Raw genomic sequence first — 18,210 nt, forward strand, 5'->3', positions numbered from 1 at the left:
GGACTGAGTGATAGCAATAAGTGAGAAACAAGCTGTAGTTGCTCACGACATGTACCTATTAATATCAGCCTGCGGTCATTCAGGATGTATATTTAGGCATGAAAAGGTAGGTTTTGAATCAGTGTATCTTGTACTTATGCAACAGCTATATCATTCAACATTTCACTGACCCTTGATCAAGGCCTCCCTGTATTCTCTGTGCTGCTTTACCCCACACTGAATGACCTCTAACCTTCTCAAGGCTCACTTCAAAGTAGCCTGGAGTCACAGACGCAACAGGAACCTAACAATACAAGTTCTCCACATCAAAGACCGCTGTCAAAAACGCCTTCACAAATACGCATCGGAACATACAAAGGGACCAATCAACATCTTATGGCTTTAATGATGCAGGAGAATAAACACATACACATGACGTAACTCAGGAGAAACCAGCTCTGGTCTTTTTTAAATAGTGTGGGATGCTTATTGGGAATGGCGTTAGCATAATAGCATCAGTGGTGCTGTCTGTGGCCTCTGGGCTAGGCTAGATGATTAGCATCTTAAACAACTTTCACCCTGACAATCCACCTCTCTCAGACTCATTTCTGACACCCTCCCTAGTGTGTGTGTGTGTGTGAGTGTGTGATTGAGTGTTTTTATGTTTGTATGTTATATGTTAACATACTGTATTATATGTTTATGTCATTCAGTTTTATAGAACCTGCAATCAAACCAAGGATTTTTTTTATATTAAAGAATATTTTTTAAATGTATAAACACTCCTTGTTGACCCAGCTCAACGGGTCTTTCCTTCCCTCTCTCATTCCCTCCATCTCTCTCTCCCCCGTCTCCCCAAACCTTTGCAACAGCAGCTCTTCAAAGTTATTCATAATTTGACCACCAGATGTCAGAGTAGATTCTATACATATTTTTTTTAATGATTTTCTCAAAAGAGCATCATCTATTAATGTAATGTATAAACACAGTAAATGTTACCAGCGATCTAAACACAGTCACAAACCAATGATCATTTTGTAATCCATACAAGTATCTGAAGCTCACACAAGTGTCAACTACTTTAATCAATCATTTAGGTCATAAAGCTTTGTATTTACCATTGCTCTCATAAAATATATGAACATACACAATTCAGACAGTTATATATTAGAAAATAAACTCTGGCTTTTGCTAAAACCATACAGTATGTATAAAAAACATTTAGATACATCCTGTGTAAAAATGTACAGCTCTGACAGTCAAGAATACTGATGCAGTCTGCATAGTGACTGCAAAAACAGGGGAGTGGGTAAGGGGAAATAATACAACAGCAGACTTAATAAAAGGTAATGTATGGTGCCAAGTCACTGACTTCTGTGTACATTGTTGTGATTGTGTGAGCGGGCGAGTGTGTGCACGTGTGTGTGTGTGTGTAGGTGTGAGTGTGTGTGTGTACATGTGCATGTGTGGAGAAGTTATCACTCAATGCTGCTCTTGATCTACAATTAGTCAACCCTAAATTATCCTAACCTGATACACCACAGACTTCATTATACAGTAGATTATCAACAAAGAACTAAACAATCGGTTGGGTAAGTTTTACTTTTCAAGATGTTCAACACATCCCAGATCCCAGAGATTGTGTGATCATTTAAGAAGGAAACACTATAGATACATTGATCTTTACTCTCTCTGTCTCTCTCTCTCTCTCTTTATTTGCACTCTCATTGGCTCATGGGACGGAGGAGGAGCTGTCAAACTCCAATGAGCCGTGCTCCAGGGTTCCGTATCCGTTCATCTTCCTCAGTTTGAGCTGGTCGGGATGGCTGAGCGCCTGGGTCTCAGGGACCGCCTCTTTGGAGGCAAACATCTGGCTGATCTCCACGAACGTCTTGTTCTTGGTCTCCGGGATGACGAAGAACACGAAGATGGCCACCGCCAGGCACACACAGGCAAACACCAGGTAGCAGTAGGACCCAGCAGACATCTGCCACCAAGGAGGAGGGCAGGGGGAGAGAGAGAGGGTGGGTGGATGGGTTGGGGATGGGACTAGATTAGTGAGACATGGAGCTGACTGAATCATACTATTGTGATAAGTGAAGGAAGCGGGATAGGGTCTATATGCAGAATCAGGGCTGCAGTCATGCTGATTGAGGGTTGGAGACGTTCAGCTCTGTGTTGACGACATTGAGGGAGATTTGTGTGGAGCCGTGCTGGGCCAATAGCTAGGCCCATTAGGGAAAGGGCAAAACCTGGCAAGTTTGGCCATAAAGCTAAAGAAGAATCGAGGACATTAGTTCAGGCAGCAGTCAAGCAGAGAAGAGAGAGGAAACAAAGCATGCTAATGCGAGGCCGGTTTGAAAAAGGGAATACTAAAAGGAAACTCCCACAGTGGATTCAAAATGTCACCATTCTCAGAGGGTGAAGGGTGAATTAAATGGGGTAGTATTTGGTGAAAGCTTTTTCTCGTGGGTATAGAGGGCAGAGACTATTGGTTGAGTGGGCCATGGCCAGAGAGGCCATGTGCAGTGAGGGCAGAGAGGCCATGTGCAGTGAGGGCAGAGAGGCCATGTGTAGTGAGGGCAGAGAGACCATGTGTAGTGAGGGCAGCGAGGCCATGTGTAGTGACGGCAGCGAGGCCATGTGCAGTGAGGGCAGAGAGGCCATGTGCAGTGAGGGCAGAGAGGCCATGTGTAGTGAGGGCAGAGAGACCATGTGTAGTGAGGGCAGCGAGGCCATGTGTAGTGACGGCAGCGAGGCCATGTGTAGTGAGGGCAGCGAGGCCATGTGTAGTGAGGGCAGAGAGGCCATGTGTAGTGAGGGCAGTGAGGCCATGTGTAGTGAGGGCAGCGAGGCCATGTGTAGTGAGAGCAGCGAGGCCATGTGTAGTGAGGGCAGCGAGGCCATGTGTAGTGAGGGCAGAGAGGCCATGTGTAGTGAGGGCAGAGAGGCCATGTGTAGTGAGGGCAGAGAGGCCATGTGTAGTGAGGGCAGCGAGGCCATGTGTAGTAAGGGAAGTTACCTGTAGAAAGGGGAAGACGAAGCCCACGGTGAAGTTGGACATCCAGTTGAGGGAGCCTCCCACAGTGTAGGCTGCTGGCCGGTGGGACTGCTTAAACAGCTCAGCAGTGATCAGGAATGGTACTCCCGCTGCAACAAACCACCAGTATTACAAACTATGCACGCACATACACACACTACACACACAACCACACCTAAACACTACACACTTGCACACTATATAAAATACACACACACAATACACACACACAATAGACAGTTCTAGTATTCAAATCAAAATGTCCTTCATTCATATTTAATTTTACATTTTGATCTACTTAAAATCCTACCAACACGTGTAAATAAACAATTAATTTCATTCATTAGGTTAAAACAGGGACTGGATTTTCTTTCGACTCCAGAGGGCGCCATTTGCTCATGTAAGATCAGAAGGCAACCCAGTTCATTACACTTCTCTAGTGTTTCCCTCAGAGGAGATGACACCAACTGTAACTCACGAATAGACTTTTATAATGACCTACCAGGGCCGATACAGAACCCAGCGATGATCCCGACCACACACCCCACACTGACGTACCGCATGAACGATACGTGAACCTGCAGGAAAGACATAGAGAAGAAACAGGGACAATTACAGAGTTGAACACGCAACGTGAACGCTATTGAAAAACACGCGCGCACATGCGTACACCACAAACACGCACCTACCTGTAGAATGAGGGAGAAGGTGATCCCAGCACAGCAGATTCCCATGACTGCAAACCCCCCGATAATGAGAGGCCTTCTTCCCAGCTTCTCTATGGTGAAACACTGAAGGGAGGAAGAGAGAGAGAGAGAGAGAGAGAGAGAGAGAGAGAGAGAGAGAGAGAGAGAGAGAGAGAGAGAGAGAGAGAGAGAGAGAGGGAGCGAGGGAGAGAGAGAGAGAGAGAGAGAGAGAGAGAGAGAGAGAGAGAGAGAGAGAGAGAGAGAGAGAGAGAGAGAGAGAGAGAGAGAGAGAGAGAGAGAGAGAGAGAGAGAGAGAGGGAGGGAGGGAGAGAGAGAGAGACCATTCAAACTACAGTAGATTCACCTAAAACATTGATCAAAATTGTAAGATGAGAAACTTCTAACAGCTGAACAGCGGCCTCTGACCAGGCCCCAGACTCACCCCGACGAGGCCAGCAATGATCTCAATGGCCCCCGTACCCACTGTGGTGTACTGGATCTCTGGGGCAGGGATACCTGCATTCTCAAATATGTCGTTGGTGTAGAACCAAATCTAGGGGGAAGAGAGAGAGAGAGAGCAAGTGAGAAAGTGAAAGAGAGAGAGAGAGACAGAAAAGAGAGAGAGGGACTGTCCAAGATTTGTGATGCCTAGATGAATTTCATCAAGCCCTCATTCAGCCCTTTATCAGATACAGAACAAGATGTTTCTCCTTCGATTTCGTACAAAGACATTGAGTCGTACGGGAGAAGAAGGCCATTGCAGAGGAGAGGAGATCGAGCGCGGCAACTGTGAGCCTGAGGGGCATCGGCGCAGGTGGCAGAGCATGGCGCAGGTGGAAGCAACATGGCCACTCGGTAACAGTGGACAACCCCTCAGATTCAATTGCATTCAATTTGGGGACTGTGCAGGGAGGCTAACTCCAGACAAGGGGACCATCAACAGGAACAGCAGACGGCGGGAGTGAGAGCGCGTCTTGTTCGGGTGGCGACGCACACACACACACACACACACACACACACACACACGCTCACGCACACAAATGGATACTGTATGCACAGACAGACACCACAACGACACACGATCACACAGCTGTGCTTACGGAGGACTGCCAAGGTTTGCTAACCGTCACATCTCCTTAAGCCTACAGATCACAGGAGACAGCTGCCTGATATCATCGTCATCATCACTGCCATCATCACCTCCACTAACCTCTTCTTCTTCATCCTTACTGCCGTCATCACCGCGTTGAGCACTGGCTCACATTGGTTTACAACCGCTAATTAGCAGCTAAAAATACAGTCAGGAGATGAATTTGCTAATGAGTTTGTGCTCTGGCTACTAGAGCGGGCACATCTTGGCCCAGGAGTCCCTGTAATCATTTGAATAATTAATGTTTCTCAGTGGCATAATTCAAGAAGGGATTTGTGCGAATCCAATCTTTGCAAAGTGATGACTCGCGGCTTTGGGTCTGCTCTCGGGGTCCGCATGGGGAAGCAGAAAATCGAGCTTTCTATTTAGTCATCTTTTTCTTACAGAGTACTGTACATTACATCTGGGGTATAGGAGGAGGGGCGGGTGAACTGCTGGTCTGTGTGGACAAGAATTTCGAATAATAATTGACTGTCGGCCAACAAACTTTGAACTAGCACTTGAAAAAGGTAAGGGAGAGTGTTGATGACGGGGAATGGAGGCTGAAACAAAAAAGCTGTGAGAAAAGAAAGGAAGGGCATAAAGGGATGGATGAGGGCAAGACTGGTGCATGGAGGTGAGAGGGAGACAGGCATGGAGCACACAGGGGAGAGAGAGAGAAAGACAGAGGAAGCGAGGGAGAGAGACAAAGAGACTGAGGGAGAGAGGGAGAGGAGACAGGGAAACAGGCATGGAGCACACAGGAGAGAACGAGAGAGAAAGATGGAGAGAGGGAGAGAAAGACAGAGGAAGTGAGGGAGAGAGAGAAAAAGAGACCGAGGGAGAGAGGGAGAGGAGACAGGGGGAGAAGGCGAGAAGGAGAGAGGCAGAGAAAGAGACAGGGATGGAAGTATGAGAGGGAGAGAGGGCGCCAAGGAGGGCTGAGGAGCCAGGCAGAGCAGAGCGATCGTGGGAAACAGACACACGCTAGCCGGACTCACAGCGTCGATGCCAGACAGCTGCATGCCGATGTTGATGACCACCACGCTGAGAAGCTGCCAGCGCACCGATGGGTCAAGCAGCAATTGCCATACCGACACTGTATCCACGGACGACAGGGAGCGCTGCTCCTCCTGCATCTCCTTGATCTCCGCTTGGATGTTGCACTTGGCCCGGTACCACTTTAGAGCTGGGACAGGAAGTTCATGTCAGGAAATCACATCACAGACATACAAAATAAATGGGATAGGTGGAATCTGTGTCATCTATCCCAATGGTTCACCTACCAGAGGTGTCAACATTCAACCTCAGAAAGTAGACATGCTATGTTTGTTCCACACACTCACTGAGCCATCTGACTCCATTCACATACAGTAGATATGGTCATGATCACAGATCTTAAACCAGATCAGCACCATGATCAGACTGTTTTCCGACACCTCTGTGGATTCGGTGTGACTAGAAGTGAGTGGCGTGCACACTGACCAGTGATCGTGGCGTGGACGTTGTGTTTCTCTATCAGCAGGTAGCGGGGGCTTTCAGGAAACCATGGCAACATCATCAGCTGAATGAAGGTGGGCACCACCACCAGTGACAGGAACAGGGGCCAGTGCTCCTCCTGTAACCGTGGCAATGTTGGTTTATAATTATGGGATGACGGACGGACTGAGGATTAAGAAAAAACAGGTGTCCGCAATGTTTAAATCCATACTGGATCTAGTATTGTGGTCCATGAAAAGCATGCATAAACCAGGAAATCCATAGAAAGCTCTTTCATTAAAATCTAGACCTTTCTACAGAACTAAGGAGTCTTTGAATGTAGATGTGTTTATCTGTTTACCCATGTTTTTTTGGGCTGATTACAACTACAACCACACCACAGTCATGTTTGCAGTCATGCTGCTGAGTAACTCCCTCTGCTCTTTCGGGCAACTATTGGGTAACTGGGCACATGGAAAAAATGTCTTTAAAGAGTTTAACAGAATTTCCCAAAGACATTATACAATGGCATTAAGATAATCTTCACACTTCCCCGTGACCTCAACGGACTTTCACATTATCCATAAAAAATGCATTATCAAAGTTTGTCAGCATGTGATGTCCAAGTGTACACAGGATGCATTCACAAAGATCTCGACACATACGAAGTTCATGTTTCGAAAAACATTCCAGGAAGTGCTACCTTCCCCAGGAGCTCGTGGAGGCCCAGGATCTGAGCGGAGAAGACCCCGGCACAGATGAAGATGCTGGGCACGAGGCCGAGGAAGCCCCGGAGGTTCTTGGGAGCGATCTCCCCCAGGTACATAGGAACCACACTGAGGGATATGCCTGGGCAAGAACATGGTGAGAGGGCACGGTTAGCTCAACACAGCAGACGTGCCTCGTGAGCGTGCGTATCGGGTTGCAGTTGGATTTGTGTTCGTGAACGGGAACATCTTGCTGTGTGTCTTTGTGTGTACTGTATGTGCGTGTGTCTGTGTGTGTGTGTGTGGGGGGGGGGATATGTGTATTACCTGAGTGTATCCCAGTGATGAAGCGGCCGATGATGACCATCTCAGGAGAACCACATATTCTGCTGAAGCCCATGAGTGACCCGGCGATGAACACCAGCACCGTTGAGTTCACCACCGTGCCCTTCCTGATCACACACGCACACACACACATGCACACGCCCACACACACATACTGGTGTTATGGGGTCCATCTCTCATAAAAGAACTTTGATTATCAGAACAGACAAACTAATGTACCAAGACCTTAGATTATGGCATTGGAAATGTGCATAAAAGCATGCAGGCCAGGTTTATGCAAGCAGGAGTTCCTCAGCCTTTATCAGTAGTAAACTCTCCCACTGAGAAACAGCCAGGGATGGCCATGTCTGGTGTTAAGAGTTGTGATTAGTCATAAAACACTACCGGGTGGTGAAATTGATCAGACTATAAACAGCATCGTAAATCATTCTCTTTCATCTGTATGTAAATGCACAGCCATGGAGGTGTTAGAGCTCTTCTGTAAACAAGCTCACAATGTCAGAGATTTAACTGCTGGAGGTGCAGAAAAACCTTCAGTGAAATCGGTTGAGAGTTTTCATTAGGAAAGGTACAGGGGACAGGGTTGGTGCACTTTGAAGGGTAAAGGGGACAGTGCTAGTGCACTTTAAAGGGGGAAGGGGACTGTTTTGGTACACATATGGGGCCAGGGGAGAGAAATGTGAGCGGGTCATCACTGAGTTTAGGAGGGTAGAAACCTGATAGATGGTGCAGGTTCTCTAACGACCTCAGCGCTGGATGAGGAGGTGATGGGTGTGTGTGTGTGTTCGTAAAAAAGAGAAGCAGTGTTTTTATTTGTGAACGCATGAATGCGAGTTTGTTTGGGGTTTCTGTTTGGAGAGTGTGAGCATGTATACGTGTGTGTGTGTGTGTGAGTGATTGAGTGTGTTCGTAGAGCTCCATGTTCCAGGCCTAGGTGGCCGTGCCCACAGCTCCAGATGCTTCCGTGTCTCTGAGGCTGGTCATGCCAACTGGCTGACATCCACCCTAAAGATGGCCTGTCTCCGGGGCTTGCAGTGGGGTGAGGGACCAAAGCGTCGGAACTGGCCAGAACCAACTCAGAGGTCTACAAAGGACAGCACTTTCCAAACTGTGGTCAAACTTCAGTCACCCTTTCAGTCAAGCTACATAACAGTTGCATAAGTTCAAATGCAGGCCTGTAATTACAGGGGTGAGTTCAGTTAGAGCTGACGGGCAGAACTTCTCTGATAAAGAGGCAATGGATGACATCCGTGAACACGTTCTAAGTTGGGGTTTTCCGGAAACACGACAGTTAAACAAGCTGCGCCTCTCCAAACGTCACTCGGCAAGCACGTGCCCTCGCTCGCTGCCCAAAAAACCTCCAGCATCTCCGATCATGTGACCTCTCTCAGTGTGCGTACGGCGGGTTGAGGCGGCTGAGGCGGTCCGTGTGAGTGCGGGTGCCCGCAGCATGTGCGTTGAGGGCCTCACCTGCCGAAGCGCGTGACCAGCATGCCCACCATGAGGGAGCCCACCAGGCCGCCAACGGCGAACACGGACACGGTGAGCGAGTACATTAGGGTGAGGGCCTCGCTGTCCAGACCCGTCCCATTACGGCTCACCGATGTCCTGTTGTAGAAGTCCTTGATGTACTGGTGGGGGGGGGGGAGGGGGGGAAGAAGGAGCGAGATAAGTAGGAGAGAGGGTAAGGAGAGGGGAGAGAGGAGGGAGATACAAGTGGGAGTTAGAGTGTGTGTGTGTGTGTGTGTGTGTGTGTGTGTGTGGGGGGGGGGGGGGGGGATACATTTTAGATGGAGTTTTAGCATGACTGCTATTTGAAGGAAAAGGAATACTATGTCATGCTGTGGTTTGCTGAATTTGTTCCCGTGCTCGGTGATTTAACATTCTTTTCATGAGAATGAACTCAAATGCATTAGAACTGAATGGAGAGAGACAGTTATCGAAGATACGGTTTTCAAACTAGCATGTGATACTGATCAATGTACAACATGTGGCGTTCAACACAGTGCTTCATCACAGAAGACATGAAGCTGACATTCACACAGACAAATACCACTCTGTCAGTGCCCAGTCCAAGATGTACCAATTGCATTTGACCAATCAGCGTATGTCTCTCAAAATGAGTCTAAGCCTACAACTGTGTGTGTCCTTGTCATGAGGCCTCGCTATCTCTCTCTCTCTACTTCTCTCTTTCTCTCTCTGGCAGTTACAGGTCGTGGACTAATCCAATTCCTCTAGTCTCTCCTCTTTAAACCTTAACCTCCAAATCAATTTACCAAAGGCCTGCACAGTGTGGGCCATTCAGGATCCATTCAACCACTCAGAGGCCCAGTACAGAGGCGACAGACAGGTTCTGACATGTTCATGCAAGTAGCAGGCCCGTCACTTCCTGTAGCTATGTAAGAGAGGATGCTCCAAACAAAGCAATAAATTAATTTTATTGTTACATTTATTGTTTATTATTAATTTATGAATAAATAAATAAGTATTATTATTATCTCTTCCTTTGGCTACTTATCTGGTATTTAAATGTGTGATTATGTTTGAATAACCTTGATATATACAGTATAGAGCCTCCTTTCGCAATTCTATAGATAGTGTGGCATCGCGAGAGGGCGTGTTGTAGAGGGGCGTTATGTATCTCTCCGGGAGTGGCTACCACGCCACAAGAAGGCCGCCAGGAGAACTACATCTCCCAGAATGCACCACGCAGACAGGTGCAAATGCCTCAGCCCACTGATTGAAGCGGGAGCTCAAGTGTGGGAAAGAGAGAGTACAAAAGAGTGGAACCAGACACTAAGCAGGAGGGAGCGTACCTGGCACAAACTGAGTTTGACGCCAGAGGAGCTTTGATCTTGCGTATACCGTTTGTAGGATCCAAATGAGGAACTACTGTATGAAGCCTATGTTTATATAATATATATTATAATAACTCTTATGTTTACTTCCTGAAATAACTTTTTTTCTGTTAGTTTCTGTTACACTTTGCCTACTCTGTCTGTACTCCGCTTACTGGTAAAACCTCTCATGATACCACAATAGATAGTATAAAATCATAGCTTAGATAGTTATGATTAGGACTAGTATTTTACTATTGTACTACACACATTTTTATCCTATAAAGAACCTAGGAGGGCTCTAACCCTCCTAGGTTCACCTCGAGAAGAGACAACCTCAATATATTAAATCCAGGAACTAATTTACTTACGCAAACATAATATAATAATCTTCCCAGTAAGTAAACATCCCAGTATTACTACCTACATACAACACTGTCTCTACATGGCTGACAGTGACCTCTTGACTGAGGCATCCTGTACAGTTAGCATCCAGCATCCAGCAGCCAGCATCTCCACTGTACAGTCATCCTTAGGCAGGACTTGCATTCCCTTCTGATAAAGAGCAGCCCAGTTTGTCATTCAGTCCACATTCCTGACCACAACCAACCCACTGACACATTCTCTCTCTCTCTCTCTCTCTCTCTCTCTCTCTCTCTCTCTCTCTCTCTCTCTCTCTCTCTCTCTCTCTCTCATCATCTCTCTCTCTCTCTCTCTCTGTCTCTCTCTCTCTCTCTCTCTTTTTTGCCTGTCTCACAGCAAGTTAAAGTTCACTACATTCTTTTTTTTATCATAGTATTTTGTCATTCAAGTAATGATAAAGGCTTAAAATGATGAAAGATGTAAGTGCTGAATCTCAGCTCAAGGGTTGATCATCCTAAATCACCCGTTGACATAAATGAAGCATTTGTTGAAAGTATGAGTTATACACACGCCTCAAGTCAGACATTGGTCCATAATGCAGTGTTCAGATTGGTTATCTTGGTTTCACCAGCATTTTCATACAAAGAGCCAAAATGTAGTTAGTCAGGGATAAAAAGCCAGAATGGATACTGGCAAAACAGTTCTCTAAAGGGAAGGGTATTTTTATATATCTAAGGACGTGTCTCTAAGATGGTGAGTATCAATGCTTTGGATTTAGGTTGTCGTGTACACAGTGTGTTGGCCTTACCACAGCTGGAGGAGTTGACCCACTGCCAGGTTGTAGCCATAGAGCATGGAGCTCCCGAAGGAGGTGAGGACGCTACCGCCAACAGAGAGGAAGTCAGGTGCTGGTGGGGAACAGAGGGGGTAGGGGGAACAGTGGACACATGAGGAGGTGGTGGCGTAGGGGGAACAGTGGACACATGAGGGAGGGGTGGCGTAGGGGGTACAGTGGACACATGAGGGAGGGGTGGCGTAGGGGAACAGTGGACACATGAGGGAGGGGGGGGGCGTAGGGGGAACAGTGGACACATGAGGGTAGGGGTGGCGTAGGGGGAACAGTGGACACATGAGGGAGGGGGGGCGTAGGGGGAACAGTGGACACATGAGGGAGGGGGGGGCGTAGGGGGAACAGTGGACACATGAGGGAGGGGGGGCGAAGGGGGAACAGTGGACACATGAGGGAGGGGGGGCGTAGGGGGAACAGTGGACACATGAGGGAGGGGTGGCGTAGGGGGAACAGTGGACACATGAGGGAGGGGTGGCGTAGGGGGAACAGTGGACACATGAGGGAGGGGGGGCGTAGGGGGAACAGTGGACACATGAGGGAGGGGGGGCGTAGGGGGAACAGTGGACACATGAGGGAGGGGGGGCGTAGGGGGAACAGTGGACACATGAGGGAGGGGGGGAACAGTGGACACATGGGGGCGTAGGGGGAACAGTGGACACATGAGGGAGGGGGGGAACAGTGGGACACATGAGGGAGGGGGGGGGGGCGTAGGGGGAACAGTGGACACATGAGGAGGGGGGGCGTAGGGGGAACAGTGGACACATGGGGGAGGGGGGGAACAGTGGACACATGTGGGGAGGGGGGGAACAGTGGACACATGGGGGAGGGGGGGGGCGTAGGGGGAACAGTGGACACATGAGGGAGGGGGGGGCGTAGGGGGAACAGTGGACACATGGGGGAGTGGGGGGCGTAGGGGAACAGTGGACACATGGGGGAGGGGGGGGCGTAGGGGGAACAGTGGACACATGAGGGAGGGGTGGGCGTAGGAGGAACAGTGTACACATGGGGGGGGGGGGGGGCGTAGGGGGAACAGTGGACACATGAGGGAGGGGGGGGCGTAGAGGAACAGTGTACACATGGGGGAGGGGGGGGCGTAGGGGGGAACAGTGGGACACATGGGGGAGGGGGGGGGGCGTAGGGGGAACAGTGGACACATGGGGGAGGGGGGGGGCGTAGGAGGAACAGTGGACACATGGGGGAGGGGTGGGCGTAGGGGGAACAGTGGACACATGGGGGAGGGGGGGCGTAGGGGGAACAGTGGACACATGGGGGAGGGGGGGGGCGTAGGAGGAACAGTGTACACATGGGGGTCAAAGAAGGGAAGAGTCAAGAGTCTGAGTTTGAACTTGGGGCTCACTGGAAATGTATCAGAAGTTTTCTGGCTAATTTGTCATTCAAGTTGAGCTTCCTAAACTGATCAGTAACATAGATATTCAATTACAGTAATGGTGAGTTGAGAAATCCGATCTGACAATCTGAATTCAATCAGACAGTACAGGCCATAATAATTTGGCAGGTATTTCAAGTACAATCTGAAAGGAACCCATGGTTGTCCTCAATCTGTGGTTGAGATCTACGGTCAGAGAGAAGGTGAGCGCGCTCTTAACCAGAACCAGAGTTGAGGTCAGGCCAGGAAACCTCACTCAAACTTAATTTGGGCGTTAAGTGGTCAGATGCAGTCACTTACACACACACACGTGAGAAAGGTTCTTCAGACATTGTCTTGTGACATATAATTATCAATCAGTTGAGAACCTATCCCCTTATTGAGAGGAAAGCAGGATTCAATGAGCCATGTTTGAAAATGTCCTAAAATTATATTTCAAGTCCAATACAGATAAATAAACAAAACAGGAAACTATAATGGTTGTGAATGAGACAAATGAAAAAGTATGATAAAACTAGGAAGCAAATATATGACCAGCTTCATGACACCAACTTGTGGAGGATTTATATTCTTCTCTACTCTAATGAGTTAACATCTCTCAATATAGGTAATTTCAGTGAGCAAACCTACAGTTAGACTAATAGCTGGGATATCTAGTCGAGGAAATATTATAGACCAACTTGTCCTTTGAAATGTGTGTCTATAGACATTGCCAAATTGTTTGTAACAATATTTTCTGATCAAATATTGGCAAAATGTTAAAGTTAATTCGACACAATTCATTCAATCACTTTACGCTTAACATATTATAACATAAGTCAAATGGACAAACTTACTGATGTAATTTTCCCCGACGACGTTAACAAAACTTCCTCAGCCATTTATGAATCTGTCATTGAGTAGCTTCTCTCTCCCCGACGATAAAAAGAAAGATAATTCCCGCTACTCTTTTCTTGAAGCGACCGGCATCACAGTGAAGCCCATTTTGAGACAGGCGTGGTTATAGTTTCAAGTCCAAGAGGACAACCCCGTCACAGGTTACTGAAGTTTGGAGTGTGATAATCTACGGCGTGTCGGGCGTCTCCAGCCCACGGGTAGCGCAGCGGTCCTGGCTAACAAGTAAAGGCCAGTGTCATCACATGATGGCAAGCAACGTGATTCTCAGAGAAAGACTGCTGGAATCAATTAGTTAAGTGAATTTACAAAGCCCCTTAGACTGGACTGGCAGTCAGAAGTAAGGACAGGGCCAACATGGTGAGTTAAACCCAGGCCTACATCTGTAGTTTTATGAGAAGATCAGCCTAGTCTCAGGTGTGTACCTGTGATTCTTACACCTTATTAATATACAATAATGCAAGTCCTACCAACTATCTACTGTATATATATTACTGCCCCTTTCCCATAATTAATACCTATTACTAAACCTTGTAGGGGTAGGCTATTACTGTTACACCATTGCCACAGTTAAAGCAACGTTTTTTCATTTGTAGACATACAATAAATTATCTTGTTCAATCATCATCATCATCTCCTTCATCATGAAGAAACACATTTAGTCATTTACACAAAAAACTATAAACTGTTAACATTACCTATATTTACAAATATGAATACAATTCTAATGTACTGCATAACCATTTTGAATACAATTCAAATCAAACTAAATGCACCTTAATAATTACATTAATTATGACTATATGTATATGCATGTGTGATTCTACAAATATTTATACAGTTTTAGTCTCCCAGTTTCTGACAAGTCAAAATCTGGTACGACATAATGGTCATATGACTCCTCTGTACAGCAGCTTGCAGTTTATAAAAAATCAATTATGACTTCACATAATACACTATTCATGGAGCCAGAGATGTGATACAGCTGTACTATACTGACTGCTCACGTAGGCAAGAAAGAGAAAAAAATGTGGGAAAGACAGCTAGGGTGTGTTCAGACAGAAATCCATTGCTCTGTCTCTGAGAAATAATGGCATAAAGAAAAAAAGGAAGAACGATAAAAAATCAGTTATTGCGTCTGTCTTCTCCATAAGGCTGAAATTGATTTGAATTGACCCACGCATGTTTATGTGATTAAGATCAGTGGCCCTGCATGCCATCCAAAAAACTCAGCTACCGGAAGCTTCTCCATAAACCCCCTCCCACCCATGCGGTGTGTGGCAGTGTGATAGAAGTACAGTCTCGTCCATGTGGCTCTTGTTACGCTTATGAGAAAACTGTGCTCCGGCACTCAGCCAATGAGAGTCCTTCAACTTTTAATCCGAGCAGAGTTCAGCATTCTTTGTCCTCAGTAAGGCTGCCGTACAGATGATAAGATGATAAGACAGGACTGGATGGAAGCACTGGTTCATAAGACTCCACCATATGTCTTGCTTACACACACACACACACACACACAAGGAGAGAGAGAAAAAGAGAGAGAGAGCATAAAGAGCAGTATCTGAATGATGTTGCTGAGGCAGGGAGTCCCCCTGGTGGATGGTGACCTTACTGTCTGGGGGAATTCTTCACTAAGTGTAGTTCATTGAGACTGAGGGAAAGATGGATTAAGGAATATACTGTGTTTCATCCAAAACCAGCTTCTAACCATGAACATGTCATTTACAAGCACTATTCCCTGTGCTGCACACTTAATTCTTTCCCCCACATGCTCATTCCCTCCAATCCTGTGATGCCATTGGTAGGTCCTCCAGCCGGTCTCCAGGGTGATTGTTAAGGGGAGGGGCTGTAAGATGGATTACCCTCCGCCATATTGGCCATCAGCACCAATCAGCAGCCAGGCAGGAAATGGATGGCTCTAATTTGTTCTCATTATTATCATACCAGCCATGATGCTCAGACAGACACACACACGCCGCTCGCTGTCATTGCCGTGAAACGCACCCATTAGTTATGTTGGGAGACAGCCTGTGTGTGTGTGTGTGGGTGCAGGCAATGTGTGTGTCTCTGTGAGTATGACAGAATGGGATAAACACACGCCCTTGCTCACAAACACACAAGCAAACACACACTTAATAGCGACCCTCCCAGAGTGATGTACCATCTTATTATTCCCACAGAGTTTCAAAAAGCCAGAGCACACAGTCATTTATACAGCCAGCACAGACTACACTCACGGTGAAGAACTCAACTTTCTCAACTGCACAAACGAATGATGACAGATACAATTCAGTAAGTTAAGGAACCCAAGTAAAAACACAACCAGAAGCAGAACAACTCAGCAGTTGAAAAGACAAGTAGACAAGCCAGTGTTCACCATTAAAGTACATTAAGCAGTCAGTACGCACAGTGGTTGTAGGTGTAATACCCTGAGCTGTTTTACTTTCCCTGTCTTGCTCTTTGATTGACACCTCAAAAGGGTCATTCTGTTTTTTTTTTGTCTATATTCATGGTGTAAATGTCAGATGGGCGTGAGGAGAGGGCCTTAAGGCCTTATGGAGGTCCTGGGTCTGTGTAAATGTCATTTTGAGTATGTGTGTCTGTGTGTGTGTGTGTGTACCGTATGGCCCTCAGGGTTTCAACTGAGGTTAGTCTCTGAGATGGAAACACTGATTGGAATCGAGCCCTTATTCCTGGGTCCAAATGTTACCCTCCCTTGTACACACACACACACACACACACACATACATACATACATACATACATACATACATACATATATATGCACACACACGTGTGCACACACACATTCACACAATCAATACAGACCATTACCAAGCTTTAATACACTCTACACTTCACCATTGTCTTGTGTTGCTTACAAATCTGCCCTTTTAAAGCCAAAATGAGTATTGTGGTAGAATGTAGGGAGGTGGGACAGTGAGACATTAGAGGTACAATAGTTAAAACATTTCAGTAAAAGAAAATCTAAGTTTTGTTTGCTATAAACATATTATGTACCTATGAGGCCCTCATGAGAGTTGTTTAGTTACACAGGAAACTCCGTGCCAGTTGACAATAAATGCAAAATTTTGGGAGCGGATCAAACTCAAGCTGGAGGAAAGCGGTTTCTCGTGTTTGAATTTATTTTATATTACCTAGTGCAGCTTTAAAGGTTTTCTTTGAGCTGTAAATGTGAAATGTGTCATTTGTTGAAAATCAACAGGCAGTGAAAAGAAGACATACATCAGACACTGTGTTGCTCTAACCAGAGTACCTGGGAGTGAACAGGATATTCATGGTGCAGGCTTATGTTCAAACCCAGGTCAAAATACATATTTTTCAACCACATTTAACCTCAGTGACTCGGTGACAGAAAAAAAATGGATTTGAAACCCCTTATCCATTACAGTTAGCATAAGTAGGCCAACAACCGCTCATCTGAAATAGAGCTGAGGCCTACAGCACAGGTCCCCAGGACCTGGACCATGGGGTCTGGACTCTGTAGGACTGTCTGGGTTTAAATGCTTAGTTAGAGCTGCTGCCAGACTCACAGGTGATATCTGAACCCTGAAGCATAGACAGCACACACTCAAGCTGTCTCTACAGCCTGCCAGATAATGGACCCTGGGAGTTAGTGTGTCTGTGTGTGTGTTTGAGAGAGAGAGAGAGAGAGAGAGAGAGAGAGAGAGAGAGAGAGAGAGAGAGAGAGAGAGAGAGAGAGAGAGAGAGAGAGAGAGAGAGAGAGGAAATGAGAGGTGAGAGATTCAGTGAGTAAGTAACCATCTACCATTTTGTATTGCACAATAGTCAGATGTTAATAACTGAAAGCACAAACTCACAAATGTGTAAATAGTAGGGCTGTCCCTATTACCCTTTTGTGGGCAGTGTTGGTATTAATCAAGGAGGGGGGGGGGTTGTAGGGGTAGCTGCAGTGCCCGGGGGCCAACTTCAGTTCCAAATTCCATCGGCTATTAGCCGAAGTCTATTACATTTTACAACCTGACCCTACCAAGAGTCAAACAAAGATACAAAATAGGATAGCTGTAACAGTAAGCTTCACAGCACGATACTAAATGTACTTTGCAGTTCACCTTTATTGATTGCCTGCAATTAGAAAACAAAAGTGAACATCCAAATCGCCAAATTGTAAACTGAATACTTGCCCAACCATCAAATATCCGACAGTCAATTATTTGTGTCCAGCTCTACTAAGTAGTAGTACATAAAATAAATACAAACAACGGCTTGGACTCATTCTGACTGGTTGGGAACCCTTAGACAATACATTCTCCCAGTTGAGACTTCCCTCAGCCCTCAGTTCCGCTGGGTTAATAAGCGTCCGCTGCACAGGTCAGCAGTCACTGACAGGAAGTGTGTTAAGAGGAGGTGGTAGAGATTTGTTTAAAGCCAGCACCAATAAACTTCATCATGATGAATGTGTGTGTGTGATCAGAGAGCATGTTGGAGGGCTGCCTCTCTTTGTGGGATGACTGACTCAGCTGCTTGTCAGG

At 46.6% G+C, this 18,210-nt stretch overlaps 1 protein-coding gene across 1 annotated transcript; it reads right to left on the bottom strand.

Annotated features, from left to right (window-relative positions):
• Positions 1 to 1,051: 1,051 nt before the first annotated feature.
• Positions 1,052 to 13,838, bottom strand: slc2a15a (solute carrier family 2 member 15a). Its single transcript, XM_062464606.1, is given in 13 exon segments — positions 1,052 to 1,966; positions 3,002 to 3,129; positions 3,522 to 3,597; positions 3,709 to 3,810; positions 4,148 to 4,258; positions 5,836 to 6,023; positions 6,320 to 6,452; positions 7,017 to 7,162; positions 7,348 to 7,472; positions 8,836 to 9,013; positions 11,393 to 11,443; positions 11,446 to 11,473; positions 13,639 to 13,838. Coding segments are annotated over 13 exon segments (1,566 nt in total). The 5' UTR covers positions 13,684 to 13,838; the 3' UTR covers positions 1,052 to 1,711.
• Positions 13,839 to 18,210: the final 4,372 nt, after the last annotated feature.

The sequence above is a fragment of the Osmerus eperlanus genome, chromosome 6 (genome assembly GCF_963692335.1).
Source record: "Osmerus eperlanus chromosome 6, fOsmEpe2.1, whole genome shotgun sequence".
NCBI classification, from domain to species: domain Eukaryota; kingdom Metazoa; phylum Chordata; class Actinopteri; order Osmeriformes; family Osmeridae; genus Osmerus; species Osmerus eperlanus.